General features: G+C 51.1%; 1 protein-coding gene across 7 annotated transcripts in view; it reads left to right on the forward strand.

Moving 5' to 3' along the window:
• Positions 1-6: 6 nt before the first annotated feature.
• MVB12B (multivesicular body subunit 12B) overlaps positions 7-15,368 on the forward strand; it is a 56,699-nt gene continuing 41,337 nt past the window's right edge. For 6 of the 7 annotated variants that reach the window (XM_041483857.1, XM_041483860.1, XM_041483854.1 and 3 more), the window contains exons 1-6: positions 7-4,220; positions 4,980-5,098; positions 5,244-5,366; positions 9,115-9,222; positions 12,228-12,324; positions 15,144-15,273. In XM_041483857.1, coding sequence (XP_041339791.1) covers positions 5,084-5,098; positions 5,244-5,366; positions 9,115-9,222; positions 12,228-12,324; positions 15,144-15,273 — 473 coding nt within the window. In that variant the 5' untranslated portion in view covers positions 7-4,220; positions 4,980-5,083. The remainder of the gene's footprint in view (positions 4,221-4,979; positions 5,099-5,243; positions 5,367-9,114; positions 9,223-12,227; positions 12,325-15,143; positions 15,274-15,368) is intronic. The other variant, XM_041483853.1, reaches the window with a different exon arrangement.

The following is a 15,368-nucleotide window of genomic DNA, read 5'->3' on the forward strand; positions in this document are numbered from 1 at the left end:
GGGCTGAGCCCCGGCGGGGCCTGCCGGGGGCTGTCGGGCCGGCCGTCGCGGCGACCTCGCGCCTGGGCCGGGGCTGGAGCGCCCCGCTGGCCTCCCTGAGACCCGGCGGCTCCTCCGAGGCTGGGGAGGCTGCAGGAGCGGCCTCGGGTACCAGCCTTGGGTACAGCCCCGGTGACCTTGAACTGCTCCGGCATTTACTGTAAATTCTTCTTGATGACGGGTAGAGGAAATAACAAAATTCTCCTCTGTTTCATGTGGTCTTTTCTTCTGTTTGTAGCATGGGCCTACCTGCCCGATTCTTACCTGTGCTCAGTGCATGGCTGGAGGTGTGGCACTGGCTGGCTTCTTACAGCCTGGCTGGAGCGGCGACACAGAGTTGCCTGTGTTTTAAGTACTCGTGCCTTGCATGACGGAGGCTTACACGCTTTCTCTGAGGTTTCTGGAGCAGTTTTCAAAGGTCCACCAATCTTCAGTGTTGTCCGCAGGTTTCCAGAGCTGGGTCATTCTCAGCTTGGTCTCAGTAACACTGAAACCAGACAGGCCGGGTATCAGCAGGTGTGTAGCTGCTCGGGCTAAAGCTTGGCGTTCTCCATTTTGTATTTTATTTTAACTGAGTGAGAATGTGCTCATCTATTCTTTAAGGGAGTCTGTGTGTTGTGCAGCAGGTTGGCAGCATCATCCCTATAATTTTTAGCTGAGATGGCCTTCCCTTCTAGACGAAGGCATGACTTGACTTCTGGAGGTATGAGATAAAACAGACAACATCTCACTCTGGTACCACTCTTGTGCATCTCTGACAAAGCGAGTCCCAGGCTTAAGGGTGCTGGTAGCCCCAGGGACCTCTTCATACCTCTGCCAACTGAACTGAATGTCATTTCAGTTTTGCTGCCCTGTGCAAGGTCATGCGTGTGTGGGAACCTGTTCTGGTTCGAAGCAGGACACTTCAGAAATGTGTGTCCATAGTTAGAAGTGCTGTGAAGCAATACAGGGTCTCGATTTTGCTCACAAGTTCCTGTTTCCATCCCATTCAGTCACAAAGTAGATTTTGCAGCTGGTGCAGGGCAGCTGTCTCCCAAGGGAGCCTGTATGCCCGGGTGATTCCAGGCATGCCTTCGATGGTGGTGAAACGTGAAACTGCAATCCTTCCTGTTTGTGATGGCGGCTTCCAAGGCCGCGATGCTGACTGCCGCTGCGGGTTCCTGTTTTTCTGATGGAGACGATGATGTTCCATGAGCAGAAATAGCAGGCTGGCCGGGGCCGTGTCTGGCGTGGGGAGAGCTGCGGCAGCGTGGCTGCGGAGCGCTGTGCCAGCAGTGCCTTCCTGCAGGGAGGGAGGACAGGCTTCGAGCCGCGTGTCTGCTTGGTTTGTGGCACCATTTCCCACAGACTGCAGGGATGCAGTGAGGTAGTTGGGGTTTTTTTCCATATTTTCCTTAGCTCATACTTTTCTGCCTGTGGGAAGAGCAAGGCAGTATCAAAGTGCAGGGCTTGTAGTGGGAGGAAGAAACAATAACACTATTCTCCGTCTACGTCCCTGGCTATTTAACTTCAGAGCTTGACCTGCTTTGCTGGCAGCATGATGGTTCTGTAGCAAACACATTGAAAGGCCTGATCTGGTCATGTACCCACCAGCTCTTGAACTTGCTGAACTTGGTGAAAAGGAACACTGAGAGCAGAAAATGGTGTAGAAACTCACAATAATGCATTCATTTCTGAAAGTGGGTTCTTCTGCTGTATATGTGTCCCAGCCAGAGCCCAGCCATGTGTGTGGTCAGTCACCTCAGCGGAGCCAGCAGAAAAGTATGCCTAGGATAAACTAATAAAGGCGGATGAGCTAACAAGGAAATGGAGAGAACAAGCAAAAAGGCTATAAACAGACCAACTTGGCAGTGCTGGCAGACAGGGAGGTGTGTGTGACTGTGGGCATGGGTTGTGGGAAGGAGGCTGTGCCAGAAACCAGTGGAGTCCCAGAAGGCCTGTGCTACAGCTGGGCATCGAGATCCCGGGGACACCATGCCTCCTGCCTTGAGGCAGTCTGGTTCGAGGGCTGGGAAGCATTTGGGGTAGAGCCAGCAGCATGGTGGCTGCTTGTCCAAGAGTGCATCCTGTCCGTCTTGTCCTGCAGCCATCCCACCCTGCTCTGCTGCGTGCTGCTTGGGGCTGGTGCTGCCAGGATGCACAGGGGCTTTCTCGTTAGAGACACATTCTTTCCCCACTGGCTTTGTCTGGGCAGCCCCACAGTGTTCTGGAGCTTCTTCCTGCCCCAGAGCTCACATCCGGCTTCCTTTGGCTGCTGGGGTGTGCTGGGGGCTGGATGCGGCCCCACAGCTGAGAACAGCCTCCAGGGAGCATGCTCCCAGCTAAAGGGAAAAATGTTCTTCTCATTGTTTTGGCCTGTTCCCGGAATAGCCCTGCAGTGAGTGGGAGGGCACAGGCAGCCTGCTGCAGGATGCTGAGGGCCATACCCTGGGCTGAGTGCTGGGCCACTGTGATGGTAGGTGGGCATGCGGGTCAAACTCACATTGCTAAAGAGAATTAAAATAACAAGCTGCCTAATAGAGGCATTTATAGAATCCTGTCCTTAATTTAATCTCTTCTTTGACTGTTTATTTTTTCATTTTTAAGTTAAAAGGCGCAATAGAAGAGAATCCAAACTTTGTTGATGCTCTTTCGGAGAAGTGCAGTGTAACTAATCATCTGCGTGATTGCCCAGCCAGAGACTCCCCTCTGACCTGTGCAGAGTTCACAAAAACATTTATCCCAGTGTGCAGCTGACTTCTGCTGCCCCATATCTGTTGCAGATGCATCCTCAGTGCATCCTCAGGCAGGGTGTCTGCCTGGTGTGGCCTGGCCGTGCTGCAGTGGCCACAGCAGGTTGCTTGCCGGGCAGGAGCTGTGCCTGCCGTGCCTGTGGGCTGCAGGCACGGGGCAGAGGAGGGTGCTGGCTCGCTGGGCAGGGGCAGTGGGTGCCCTGGCTGCAGCAGGTCTGCTCGGGGCCCGACGCCCGCGCTGCGCCGCGTTACCCCGTGCATCCACCGCGGCCAGACGGACAGCCCCGCGCCATAGAGGGGCTTTGTGTGCGCCGGCACAAAGTGAGGATTGATGCCGTGTCCCCTCCCCCTGCCCTGCGAGCAGGGCTGCACATGGCTCCCACAAAGGTGCCCTTCTTCCTTGGCTGAGGACAGGGTGCCAGCAGGAGGGGGAGGCACCACACTGCGGGTTGGAGCGCCCACCCCTCCTGTGCTCGTGCCGGGGACCCCCTCGTCCTCAGCCTTGCCCAGGCTGAGCTGGCAGCTGCTCAGGTTCCTGCTGGGGCAGCTGGGCCTCCCTGCAGCAGGCCCCAGCGTGGAGGGACGGGGCCTGGGCAGTGCTCAGCAGCAGCCGCTTCATCAGGCCGCGTTTGGTGGAGGGAGGCACCGTGTGAGCAGATCTGCTTCCCTGCAGTGCCGCTGCAGCTGGGTGGGAGCCTGCCGGGTGGTGTTCTTAACACGCTGGGGAATATCATCACTTACCTGGATTTCAGTTCAGAACGGCCTAAGAGAAGCTTACGTCAGCATTCATTACCTCCCAGCTCCTCCCAATGTGTAGTAAGAACTCACCACACTATTGAGTGACTTGAAGAAGTTTCAGAAAACGTTCATGAAGAACAGATTGTAAGCTCTTTGTTAAATTCACGTTATGTTTCTTCCATGCTGTATGTTTGAGGTTCTGCGTTATTTGCGAGCCCTCTGGATGAGCTGTGGGGTGGCACAAGCATTGGCACAGGGTCTGTCATAGCTGTGCCAGTGCCTCCAGCATTCCTGCTGCAAGGTCCTGTGCTCCTCGCCCACCCTGAGCACGGAGCCTGCTGGGAGAGCAGGGGCAGCCCCTGGGGCTCAGGCTGCACTTGCCATCATGCTCGAAGGTTTGAGCAGCTTTGGGAGTGAAGCAGGTTTGCTTTGCTCTGTGTGCTGGATGCGTGTCCAGCACACTGGTGCTAAAGCAGAGCTCTCTCCTGTTTGGTTCATCAGCAACAGTGTTTGCACCACTACTGGTCACTAGCACCTGTTTTGGACTCCTCAAGTAGTCTGGCTGTTCATGTGACATTATTATTGTTTACTTAGGGCCCAGACTTGCTCTTTTTTATTGTCTGCAGCACGATGTTTGTTCAGACTGGGCATTGTGAAGTGTAAACCCAATTCCACTGGCACCAGTACTCACCTCTGCCTTTTCTAGAAGCAGTAAGTAACCAGTAAATGCCTAGAAATGCTGGGGTTTGATTGCTCTGAGGAGGGAATTGAATTAGGCAGCTCTGGTTCACGGCTTGTCTGCCTGTGCAGCAGTGATGCTTGTTTACACAAAGCACTGCCCTTTGTCTTGGGGTGCGTGGGGGGCGATTTCCTGGGGCACTCCTGCCTGAAAGCCAGAGAAGACTTGCTTTAGCTGGCTGCCTCTGCAGGAGACCACACGCTGAGGCAGTGGCACCTTTCCCCATCCTTCACCTCGGTTGTTTCAGCCCCTTTCTTGTCCTCTCCTCCTGCTTCCTGCAGCAGCATCCCTTGGAAAGTAGTTGGTCTTACCTGCTTCTGTCCTTTCTGCATATCTCCCTCCCTTGACGTTCTCGGTGATGTGTCTCTTCTGGAAGATGCTCGGGCCTCCTCAAGGCCTCTCTGCTTTGTGCCAGCCCACCCTGTGCTTCCTCTGTGTTCCCTGGTGTTGAGGCTCCCTGCAGCCAGTGCGGTTCCAGCGCCAGAGACATCTGTGCTGCTCCTTGAAATCAGTCTGGCTGACAGGGGTGTGATGGGACTGAGGACTCATGGGGCAACCCCCAGCATGTCTTAACACCCACAGTGGGTGGGGAACCTCCCCCTAAAGCCACTAGGAGCAGATTTCTTGCTGTTTAAAATGACAGAGCTGCTTCAACCAGCCTGACTTGGGGTGAAATTTGTTCTCTTTTTGGAAGAGAAGGGATTGAGCTTTGGTTTTCCTGTCATTGCTAGATGGAGACCAGCCCATGGAAGCAACAAAATGAGTCTCAGAGGCTGCCAGCCCAAATTTCAAACCTATTTGGCATTGCACAAGTATACCCTCTTATCAAAAGCAAATGAAAGTGCAGAAGGTGTGTCTGGCCTAATCCTGTGTTTACCTTGGCCGTCTGTGGTGTGTCAGCACAGGCACTGTGGCATGCATGTGTGCTCTTGGTTCTCTGGCTTCTGCTGGGGTGTGGTGCCCAGCAGCCCTTTAATTCTGCTGCTTTCTTGCAGGATCAGTCCACAATGCCTGAGGTGCGAGACCTCACGGAGGCGCTGCCCGAGCTGCCCATGGATCCCATCACCGGCGTCGGTGTGCTGGCGTCCCGCAGCCGAGCGCCCACGGGATATGATGTTGTAAGTAGAGCTGTCTGAGCTGCTGCAGTTGATGCTTTGCTTCTGCACTCATGAGGCTTTACTGTGTTGGGAGCAGCCTCTCTTCCAGGGAACGTGCCTTTGAACTGTGCTGTCAGGAATCATTTGGTAGTCAGCTGCCCACCTTTCAGCCCACAGCTCTTAGTGCTTTCCTTCAGCAGAGGGTTGTGGGTGCAAATGTGCCATTTCATCTTTGCCACTGCACAGGAGCTTCATTTCCTGGAGGAGGGGTTTACTGAAACAGCTGGCCACTGTGGCAAGCAAATTTAATAATCCTAGTAACATTCATCCTGAAGGAGTTCTAAGTATTGTACAAATTATATCTCTAAATGAATGGATCCCACATCAGCTGTTTAATCCCACATTATCAGCACTGCACAGTGATGATGAGAAGCTCCAGAAAGGGAATCAAAAGAATTTTGCATCCAGCTGAAATTGCAAGGATGATTTTGACAGGCAGAATGCAAACCTCTGAACTAAGATTTGGCAGGAGACTGGCAGCAGGAAAAGGCAGCAGGATACAGCATAGATGAATGTGTGAACAGATAAAGGGAGGTCGCTGTTCAACAGCTGCTTGTTCCTTGGATTAGTTGCTGTGTAACCAACTGCAGGATGTTCCTACTCATAGATCAGTGTCCCAAACTGTGAAATATAAAATACTGACCTTGCAGAGATCTATAGAGAAAGATTTGGTCTGTAGTTCATCTGTTCCAACTGTGCTACGTCACACCTTGAGTTTCCAGAGCCACACAGCTTGTGTGGTAGGAGTGGAAGCCAGCTGACTTGAGGCTTTGCTCACGCCTCTTCAGCTCTGGATGATTTCATACCTTGTTCTCTGTGGAGAAGCAAAATGGATCAGGCTGAAGTAAGGACACAAGGGGGGCATTGTGAAAAGGCTCCTTAAAGACCTGGGAGGTTTTTACATTTACTGTGTTTTGCCGAGTGCTCATTACCTGTGTGAGCCAGGCTGTGTAATTAGCTGCTTGCCCTGATAAAGAAGCACGGGACAGTGTGAGACTTCTGATAACAGAATTGCATTTTGCCTAAGTGGCTGGGCAGAGAGCACACTCACCCCAGATAGCCTGCCTGTGGCTTAATGGGGAGCTGCAGCGCTAGCGCAGTTTAAACTAAACAAGATAAAAGAGTCTTCCTGTGGCGTAATCCAATTATGGTGGTGGTGTAATGCTGGTGGATGTGGGTCGCTGTCTCCTCAGGGCTCAGCGAGGAGCTGCCTTTGCTCTGGCTCTGCTGCCTCCCTGTCTGCTCACAAGGAGCACTGTCTGCCCTTGGAGCGGGCGTGGGGCAGTGCCTGCTGTCTGCTGTCCTTCCCCAGCACGGCTGCCACGTCAGCTTTCCACCTCAGCAGTGTGCCTGGTGCTGCCAGCCACCCTTGGTGTGCTGTCCCCTGTGCAGCACCTGCTGACAAGGGGCCATGCCAGGTGCCACACTGATGAGACAGGCCTTTTCACAGCTAAAGCACCAAAGACTTGATTTTGCCAAAATATACATTGTCTGAACTTAGATTCCTGAAAATCCAACCAAACTGGCAAGACTGAGTGTCTGGGTGGGGAGGAGAGGTGGGAGGCAGGAGCCTGGGACAGGAGGGAGGTGTGCTTCCTGTGCAGCTGTGTTCTTTGCTGCAGGCTGAGCACCAGCTCCGTGGTGGGGTTTGCTCTGGGGCAGTGCCTGAGCAAGCTGCAGACCCAGCAGGAGCAGCCCTGACTTTGCCAGAGGGGCAGATCACCCTGTGGGGCAGGGGGATTAAAGGACCTGCTTCCCAAAGGCCTGAGTGCTGTGCAGTAACCCCATTGTGGCTGCTGTGCAGCAGGTAGATCACCCTGTGTGTGCTGGGGGGTCGCTCTGTCAGTTCATTGTTTGTAGCACACAGCGAGGAGCGTCTCCCCCAGCCTCAGGAGGAGAAGCACCATTCCTGGTGCCCATGTGCCCGTGTGCTCGGTGCCAGGTGCCAGATCCTCTGTCTCGCACGTTCCTTGCCTCTCAGCCAAGGAAAGGCCGGGCAAGCTGGGGCTCTGGAGTGCCTGTCCTGCTGGCCAGGTCTGCTGTGGCCTTTCCCACTTGGCTCCTGTCCTGGGAGCATGCTGATCAGGCACAGCTCTGCTTTGAGATTTGCTGGGGCTTCTCCTTGCTTGCAGGAGCCCAGCAGGTGATGCAAGAAGTTTCCTGTTTGTACGGCTCTGTTTTCTTTCCCGTGAGTTTTCTGACAAGTTCATTCATGCTTACATTCTCCTGGCTTGGAGTTCAAGCTGACCATCCCTATATGCCAGCAGTTTTCCCAAACAGACTGTTTCCTGGATATCTTTGCACCAGCACTGACTTACCCGTCACAGAGGAAGATGCATGTAGATTTTACGTATTCCTAAACTAACAGCTCAGGAAAGATTTGAATTCAGAGAATTCAAAGAAGCAAAAAATTTTGCTGAAATCCTATTCTAAAATGTGGCTGTTTAAAAATCAGGCTTGTTTCTTTGCAGAGCCTGAACACAAAAGCTGTGTGTGCTGTACAATGGCTTGACCTGAGCTGGAGCTTCTGAGCAGCAGTTGCCAAAATTCAGGGAGCAGTCAGTGCACTTGGCTGCTCTGATCAGACTGTGTCTTGTCTATCTGCTGCACTCGGGGTGATTGGAGGCCTTGTCAGCACACAGCTCTTGCTTCCTGTGCCCAGTGCAGTCTCTGCTCAGCTAACATGGGTGCAAAGGTGACAAGTGCCAGCTCTTTGTTACCAGGCTGCTCTGGGCTTGCTCGGTGTGATTACAAGAGCTGCCTGGAGCAGTTTGCCCCATGAGAGAGGCATTAGGCAGAAGTTCAGCTTCTATGGAGCTTCAGACCATGCTGGAGTCTCCTGTTGGAGACGCCAGTTGGGTGTTAGTCTGGTGGGGTAATCTTGTTTCTTCTGTCCTTTCTCCTTGTGTTTGCCTCTTGCCTCCTCTCTTACTTGACAACAAACATTTTGGGGCCAGGGCTCTTAGCAGCTTGCTCTGTGTGTGGTGAGTGCTCAGCTGCTGAGAGTAGAGCCCTTCCCCAGTGCATGGTGCTGCCTCCTGCCCACTCCTGGAATCAGCTGGAAGTGAGATTTTCTCCTGCACATCATGCTGTCTCTCCTGTGCAGTGTCCAGGGTCTGTTTCCTCACCCAGCACCATCGTGTGCTATCAGTTTGGCTGGATGTGGTGTTGCATTGGAGAGGGACATTTGTGGGGTGTGTCCTCACATGCAGCACTGCTGCTAAAATCCACCAGTGACAGGGATTCCCCAACCTGCTTGAAAGCAGCTTTTTGACCTGGGAGCCAGAATTCCTTGATGGCTTTCCATGAAGATAGTCCTGAGATGGGTCAGTTTCTGTGCTCTGTCTCCAGGGACCCTCACAGCACGCCCGGTGTGCCCTTGTGTGTAGGGTGGTAATGAATGCCTCAATGTGCTGACTTCTCCAAACTATTGTTTGGAGACTGTAACTGAAGTTGCACTTTCCTCATTAGAGTAGCTTTTGTCAGAGCATCTTTAATCAAGGGTCTCCTGAGAGACAGCATTTTTAGAACTTCTTTTTATACCTTCTCTTGAAAGTTCTTTCCACTGCACCTTGTGAAGAAACTAATGAGATGCTGTGAAAGTTTGGGCTGCTGTTAATTGGGAGAGGTCTGAGGAAGAAGTACTGCACATGCATTAACTTTATCTTGGCTCACATGTCTCCTCTCTTCCTCTCTCTCTTCTTTGCAGGTTGCACAAACAGCAGATGGCTTGGATGCTGACCTGTGGAAAGATGGCTTGTTTAAATCCAAGGTCACACGGTACCTGTGCTTCACCAGATCATTTTCGAAAGAAAATGTAAGTCCATTTGTTGAGTGTCTGCATGATTTGCATCTGTGCCTGGTATGTGCTTACCCATACGATGATTCATTTTATGGAGCCAATTATAATTCAAGCAGGCGTTTCACTGAGTTCGGGTGAGTAAGGAGGCAAAGTGCAGTGGCAGAATATTTGCATTTTGTGTGTGTTTCTCATGGAAAGAAATTGCTGACAAAATCTTCTGCAATAAAAGAAGCACAAAAGGGAATGTTTGCATTTTAGCAGCCTCTCACCCTCATTACCTGCTGCAGGGTGCTGCACACTCATGGTCCTGATGTCTAACCCAAATTCCTCAAGAAACAATGTAGGTAGTGGTGGTGAAGGAAATGTTGGTTTCTGAATCCAGGGGCATCACAGATATTTTGTTGCAGGATTAGCTTGCTTGCTTTGTTGGTTTTGGTGCTGATTCTTGAAAATGTGCCCACGTTGTGCATATGCTACCACATTCTTGTAATTTGGTCTGACTATTAAGTATGAGTTACTTCGTGATTAGCAGCAGTTGTCTGCCCACACGTTCTGTGGAGGAGAGGAGATGTGTGCAGCAAGAGCTTCCTGCATTCTGCTGTGATTTTGGTTGAGGCTACTGTGAAAACTTTCTTTTTCTGGAGGAACTGTTGACTTCTGCAATGAATGCACTCCATCTAGTGGGTAATCCTGCTTTTGGTCATGCTTTGGATATTCTCGGCCACTCAGCTGGCAGGGTCTGGAAGTACCATTTTGTACTTGTGCTGTCACTGTGACAGCAGCTGAAAGGTGATGGCAGCTTCAGGGGCTGCCCACGGGTCCTGGCAGTAGAGCTGGGGGTTTCCAGTTCCCAGCATTTGACCTTTATTCCATCTGCTTCCCTGCCTGCATCTAGATTAAAGCAAAGCTCCAGAGCTATGGGAAATACCACTTCCTGGGGTGGATGGACAATAATTGTGCTTTTCATCCTGAAGTATGTGCAGTTGCAGGAATAGCAGCTCTGGAATAGGCAGGAAGGCTATTAAATAGGTTTGTGCTGATTTTGAGTATTAGATTTATCTGGTGTAAAGTTGTCAGAAATAATTACAGGACAGGAGCAGCTGCTGGCTGCAGAGATGGTGTAAACACCCTCAGGAGGTGCCTGTTGGACTTTTGGCAGGAGCCCTGGGGTCACCATGATTTGGAAGTACCTTCTTCATATTGATGAGACATAAATTAAAGCAAAAGTTTCCCCTTCCCTCAGTCCTCTTGGCCACATGGGATGTATGATGTGCTTCCCTGTCGGGGGCATCAGGGGGCTACGGGGCCTCAGTTCCCTCAGCTGGGAGGAAGGGAGGTGAGAGGCTCCTCTCTCTCCCCTGGACACTGATGTGTTGCTGCTCTTTGGGTTGGAAGTTTTGCCATTCGGGGTTTCCTTTTGTGTTTATGAAAATGCTGGGAACTCTTTTCTCCTGAAGAACAGTGTTATAGTCAGTAGAGTTAATGCACTTCAGGTATCTGGGTTAGAGCAGAGCCAGTCTGCAGAGCCTGTTCAGCAGAATCATCCTTCTCAGCAGTTTACAGCATCTGACATTGCTGTATCTGAGAGTGGGGAGGCCCTGGATGGTGGGGCCATAGCTGGGGGGCTTTGTCCCCTGTTCTGCTGTGCACGTGGCAGAGCTGACTCGCAGGGTTCCAGCAGCTAACCAGCTCATTGGAGACACCTCTCCTGCCTGTCTGCTGCTGATTGAGGAGTGGTTGGTGGCTCATCAGAAAGTTGCCACTGATGTAACACACAGACAGCTTAAATAAATAAAACATGAAAGATGAATCAGCAGCAACTACTTTGTCTGCTGTTTGCTGTGCCAGGAGCATGTTAAGTGACACATTCAGGCTTGGCAGCATCCAGCATTGCTTGCTCCAAGATGCCCTGGACACGGACAGTCAGAGGCATGTGGGGCTGCCTGGCTTTGGCCTCTTCACAGAGCAGAGGATGTGTGCCTCACTTGTGTCTGGTGGGACAGGGCTGCAGGGCTGCTGGCCCTTTGGTGGGGAGCTGACCGTAAAATGCAGGACCTCCCAAAAATAAACTCACACCTGGCCTCCCCTTATTTCAGCCTGCAAATTTAAATATTTTGTAAGAAGTTCAGTGAAACAATCAGAGAGTGCAGGTTTGTCTGAGAAACCCTTGCCAGATAAAAACTAAAGGACGTACTTTGCAAGCAGTAACAGTAAAACTCAATGACAGAGTTTGATAGCTTGGGATTAAATTTTAATTGTTCTGTGTTGTGTTTCTGTTTATAAAGGCTGTGCAGTACCTAAAATATGTTCTTTCATATGTGACCCCAGATTACTGGCAGCAGTGCTGGTTTTATCAAAAACTGCAAAGAAAATCTGGTCTCTAAACCATTGTGGAGGCTGTCACTCTGAATTGGGCTCTGAGCTCTTCAAGCCTTGATTAATAGGACAAGGCATGAGCTCAGAATTCATATGGACTCGAAATGAAGTTTGTTGTTCCAAATGGCCTGTGCTTCTGGAGTGCGCTGCATTTGGAGCTAGAACCCTGTCTATTCAGCACTAATTAGCTAATGCATGTAATAACTTTGGCTCTGTGTGCATAAGCCATCATCCTGTAATGCTTTTTGCTGTTGCTGTGATGGAAATGTCATGTTGCTCTTGTAAATGTAGAGTGTGTAAGAACTGAGGCGACCTGCTCAGTGGATGGGTTGGTGAAATTAGTACTTCAAGCTGCTGTGCCTACAAAAGAAAGAATTTGGCTGTGCTTCCAAAGATCTGGAAATATGGCAGTGGATGAGGTGTTAGAATTCTAAATGCTGGAAGTTGTCTGGTGTCTCCTAGCCAGTCATTGTTTGGTTCCTGCCGAGAGGACACGTGCAAGGGTTGCCTTGGTACCTTCTTACCATTTCTAAAGCTGTGGTCAGATACAGTGACCAGGCACCTCAGGCTTCAGCAGGTGGGAAGATCTGGGGTTTAATTTGGTGGCATTGTCATAATCAACTGTTTCTTTTCTCTCTCCAAAGAGTCATTTAGGCAACGTCTTGGTCGACATGAAGCTCATTGATATCAAGGACACTTTGCCTGTAGGCTTCATGCCCATCCAGGAGACCATTGATACACGTAAGTTGACATCTGGTCCCCAGTCCCAGTCTGGCAGTGCTTGTGTGGTCAGGCCATGGAGGGCCATGTCCCAGGTGACAAAGAGCAACGTCCCAGCTCACAGAAGGCCGTGTCCCTGGCCATGGAGGGCCGTGTCCCTGGCAGAGGGTCGCTCCTGGCACTTCTGCTCTCTGGGGTGGCATGTGCACATTTAGGGGCAGCTCTGGGCTGCAATAAAACAGCCTTGGGTTTTCTTGTCCTCCTCAGGCTGTTTAATGGGGTGCCTGTCTGTCTTCACTCACCTGCTAGAGTCCCATGTCTCTGGGGCAGGAAGGGAGAGTTTCTTTTGTCAGTTTGAAGAGTGGCGTGGGCCTAGCAGGAGCAGAGCTGCTGTGCCAAGGGGTGTTCAGAAATGCACTGAAAGGAAGGAGGTGTGTGTTTGTGCCCTCCCCCTGTACATCTCCTGCTGTGGGAGAACAAGTCCTGCCAGCAAGTGCTGAGGGGTGTCAGGTATCTTTGTGCTTATTGACACGAGGCACAAGTGCAGTGCCCAGGGGGAATATCATGCTCATGTCTGCAAGGTAGAATTGCTTCACTGCAGTATATGAGTGAGCAGTTCCCAAACAGTGTGTTCAGCTCCCCTGGGACTTGTGCCAGCAGCAGCTGGAGCCACGTCTGGTGGCAGGCCTGTGCTGTGCAGCAGGCACCGAGGGCACTGGGCTGGCAGGGGACAATCCCCATGGGAGTGGAGTGTGAGAATGGCAGGACTGGTGCTGGTGCCCGGCGTGCAGCTGCTCCTCACAGAAGGGCTGTTCCAGTGCATGTCAGGGATGAAATGCAGCCTAGGAATGAGCACAAAGGGGTTACATGAACCTGCTTGGCAGGGAATCATTCCTCTGGGGCTGCAGCACATGGGGATGGTTTTTCAGTCACTGTGATCTGGTTCTGATTGGAACCTGTGGCCTGGAAGTGAAAGACTCTGAAGACTATTCTCCCAGATCACCCTCTGCTTCTGGAAAATTCTGGGGCACGTGTGGTATGAGGTGGAATTGTTGGCTTATCCTGCTGACTCCTGGGAGTGCTGGACCTTACGGTGTGCTGCTTCAACTTCTGTGCAAGTCCTGCTGGGAAGGTGGAAGGGGGCTTTGCCATGAATTTGAAATGCATTGGCTTGTGACTGTGACAGTCTAAAGCAGAGGCACTGCCTGCACTAAGGAAGTGGTGTGAAAGAACACAGACAAAAGCAGGTAGTCGGCTTTGTACTTGCATAGAAAGTCAAATGAGAGGCACTGATTTTGTTCAGAGTTAGATTTATGGTTACAGGTGTCTGTGCTCCTCTCAAAATGGCAGCTGACTCACAGTTAATACATTTAATACAGTACTCCTTGGTAGGTCTTGAGAAGATTTTCAGGAAGCCTTAAATCCCAGACTCCTAAAATGAGTTTTAGGCGCTTCAAACAGAAGCCCTACTTTTTCAAAGCAGGGGAAGACTGAACTTCAGGGATGCAGGTATTTACCATCTCTAAAAACACCTCTGTAACTGCAAGCTGCACGCACAGATGCTCTGTTGGCACACCTCACACTGTCTGTATGGTTATTTGTGCTAGTGCAGCAGCACATTTCAGAGGCTGGAATGGATTGCTGTTTCCCAAGGTGTGGATTACGAAACAGGAGGAGCCTATGGGGACAGGGCTGCTTGCCATCTGTTGAAGTGACAGCATATTTTAAGTTGGGAGATATTTGTTCACATTAAGATGAAGGGTTTTTATTTTGCAGGCACTTGTTTGTAGTTGCTGGTTGTTTCCAGATTTTCATTCAGCGTCTGCTCTTTAGATTTTCAGTATATCAGTAGACTTCTGTCCTGCTTTCCAAGCAGGAGTCTCACCTTGCTCACCCTGAGACTCCTTAGGGTGAGATGGAGCATTGTTTTCCAAGCACTGCAAATCTCTGTCTGCGTGCCAGTGCCAGCCTGGTCACAGACAGCACCAGCACAGGCTGTGGATTGTGTCTTTGTGCTGGTAATCAGCCTGAAGAGCTGTGAATTCATTATACAGATAAGCCTTAACTCTGGTGGCCTGAGTTTTTCGTGATGGATAACATGGAAGCAATTGCTCTGTGACACACAGCAGAAAGGGCTGTGCAGTGCATTCATCCACCCTCAGAGCACAGGTCAGAGCAGCGCTGCTGCCTCCTGGGAGGTTCTGGCACTTAGTGCTTTGTGAATCTGGTTTGTCCTTGCAAAGAACCAGGGCAAACGTGGTGGGAGTATCATTTCTGTGCCTGCTGACTTATCAGGAGATGGCACTAACACTTGGGATGTGTGAGATTTGGACAGACAGCTCTTACACTCTGCATGGCAGGCTCTGCCTGCTCCTCCTCACAGAGGGTTGGAAGGGGCTGGTTGGAAGCACGGAGCAGAATGAACTGACTGGTTGTATCAGAAGCTTCCAGGTACATTCCTAGAGGCAGTGCTTGTGGGAGGAATGTTTAGATATGGCTGTCCAGGCCAGCGAGGCAAACATTATCTGGGAAAGAGCAAGGGAGTGCGAGAAACATGTGGAACTGGCAGAGTCAGCTGCTGTTCTGGGGCAGCACCAGGCACACGTGGGAGCTGATCTCTGCAGCAGGCAGGAGGAGAACTGGTTATTGCAGTGCCAGTAGCACATCTGATAGAACATTCCCCTCTGAATGGCACTGCACTGACTGGTTTGTTGACGTATGTCTGTTCTTTGGCACCAGTTCTGCCACAATTACCTGCCTAGTACCTGGAGAGACTATAAATAACATTTATACTCTAATCTTGCATAAAACCCACCCTGTATTCTGGGTTGTTTTTGCAGAAGAAGTAGCTTTCAGAAAGAAGAGGCTGTGCATTAAATTCATCCCTCGAGATTCTACAGAGGCAGCGATCTGTGATATCCGAATCCTGGGGAGATCTAAGCAAGCCCCTCCTCAGTACACCTTCATAGGGTAAGTACCCCTCACTCTGCAGCTGTTATAACAAAGTTATAACAATGCAGTTACACCCAAGCAAGGGCCCTGTGCTCCTCTAATTACCAAGTAGT

This window comes from Pyrgilauda ruficollis, unplaced genomic scaffold (genome assembly GCF_017590135.1).
Source record: "Pyrgilauda ruficollis isolate IOZ18807 unplaced genomic scaffold, ASM1759013v1 scaffold62, whole genome shotgun sequence".
Lineage (NCBI taxonomy): Eukaryota > Metazoa > Chordata > Aves > Passeriformes > Passeridae > Pyrgilauda > Pyrgilauda ruficollis.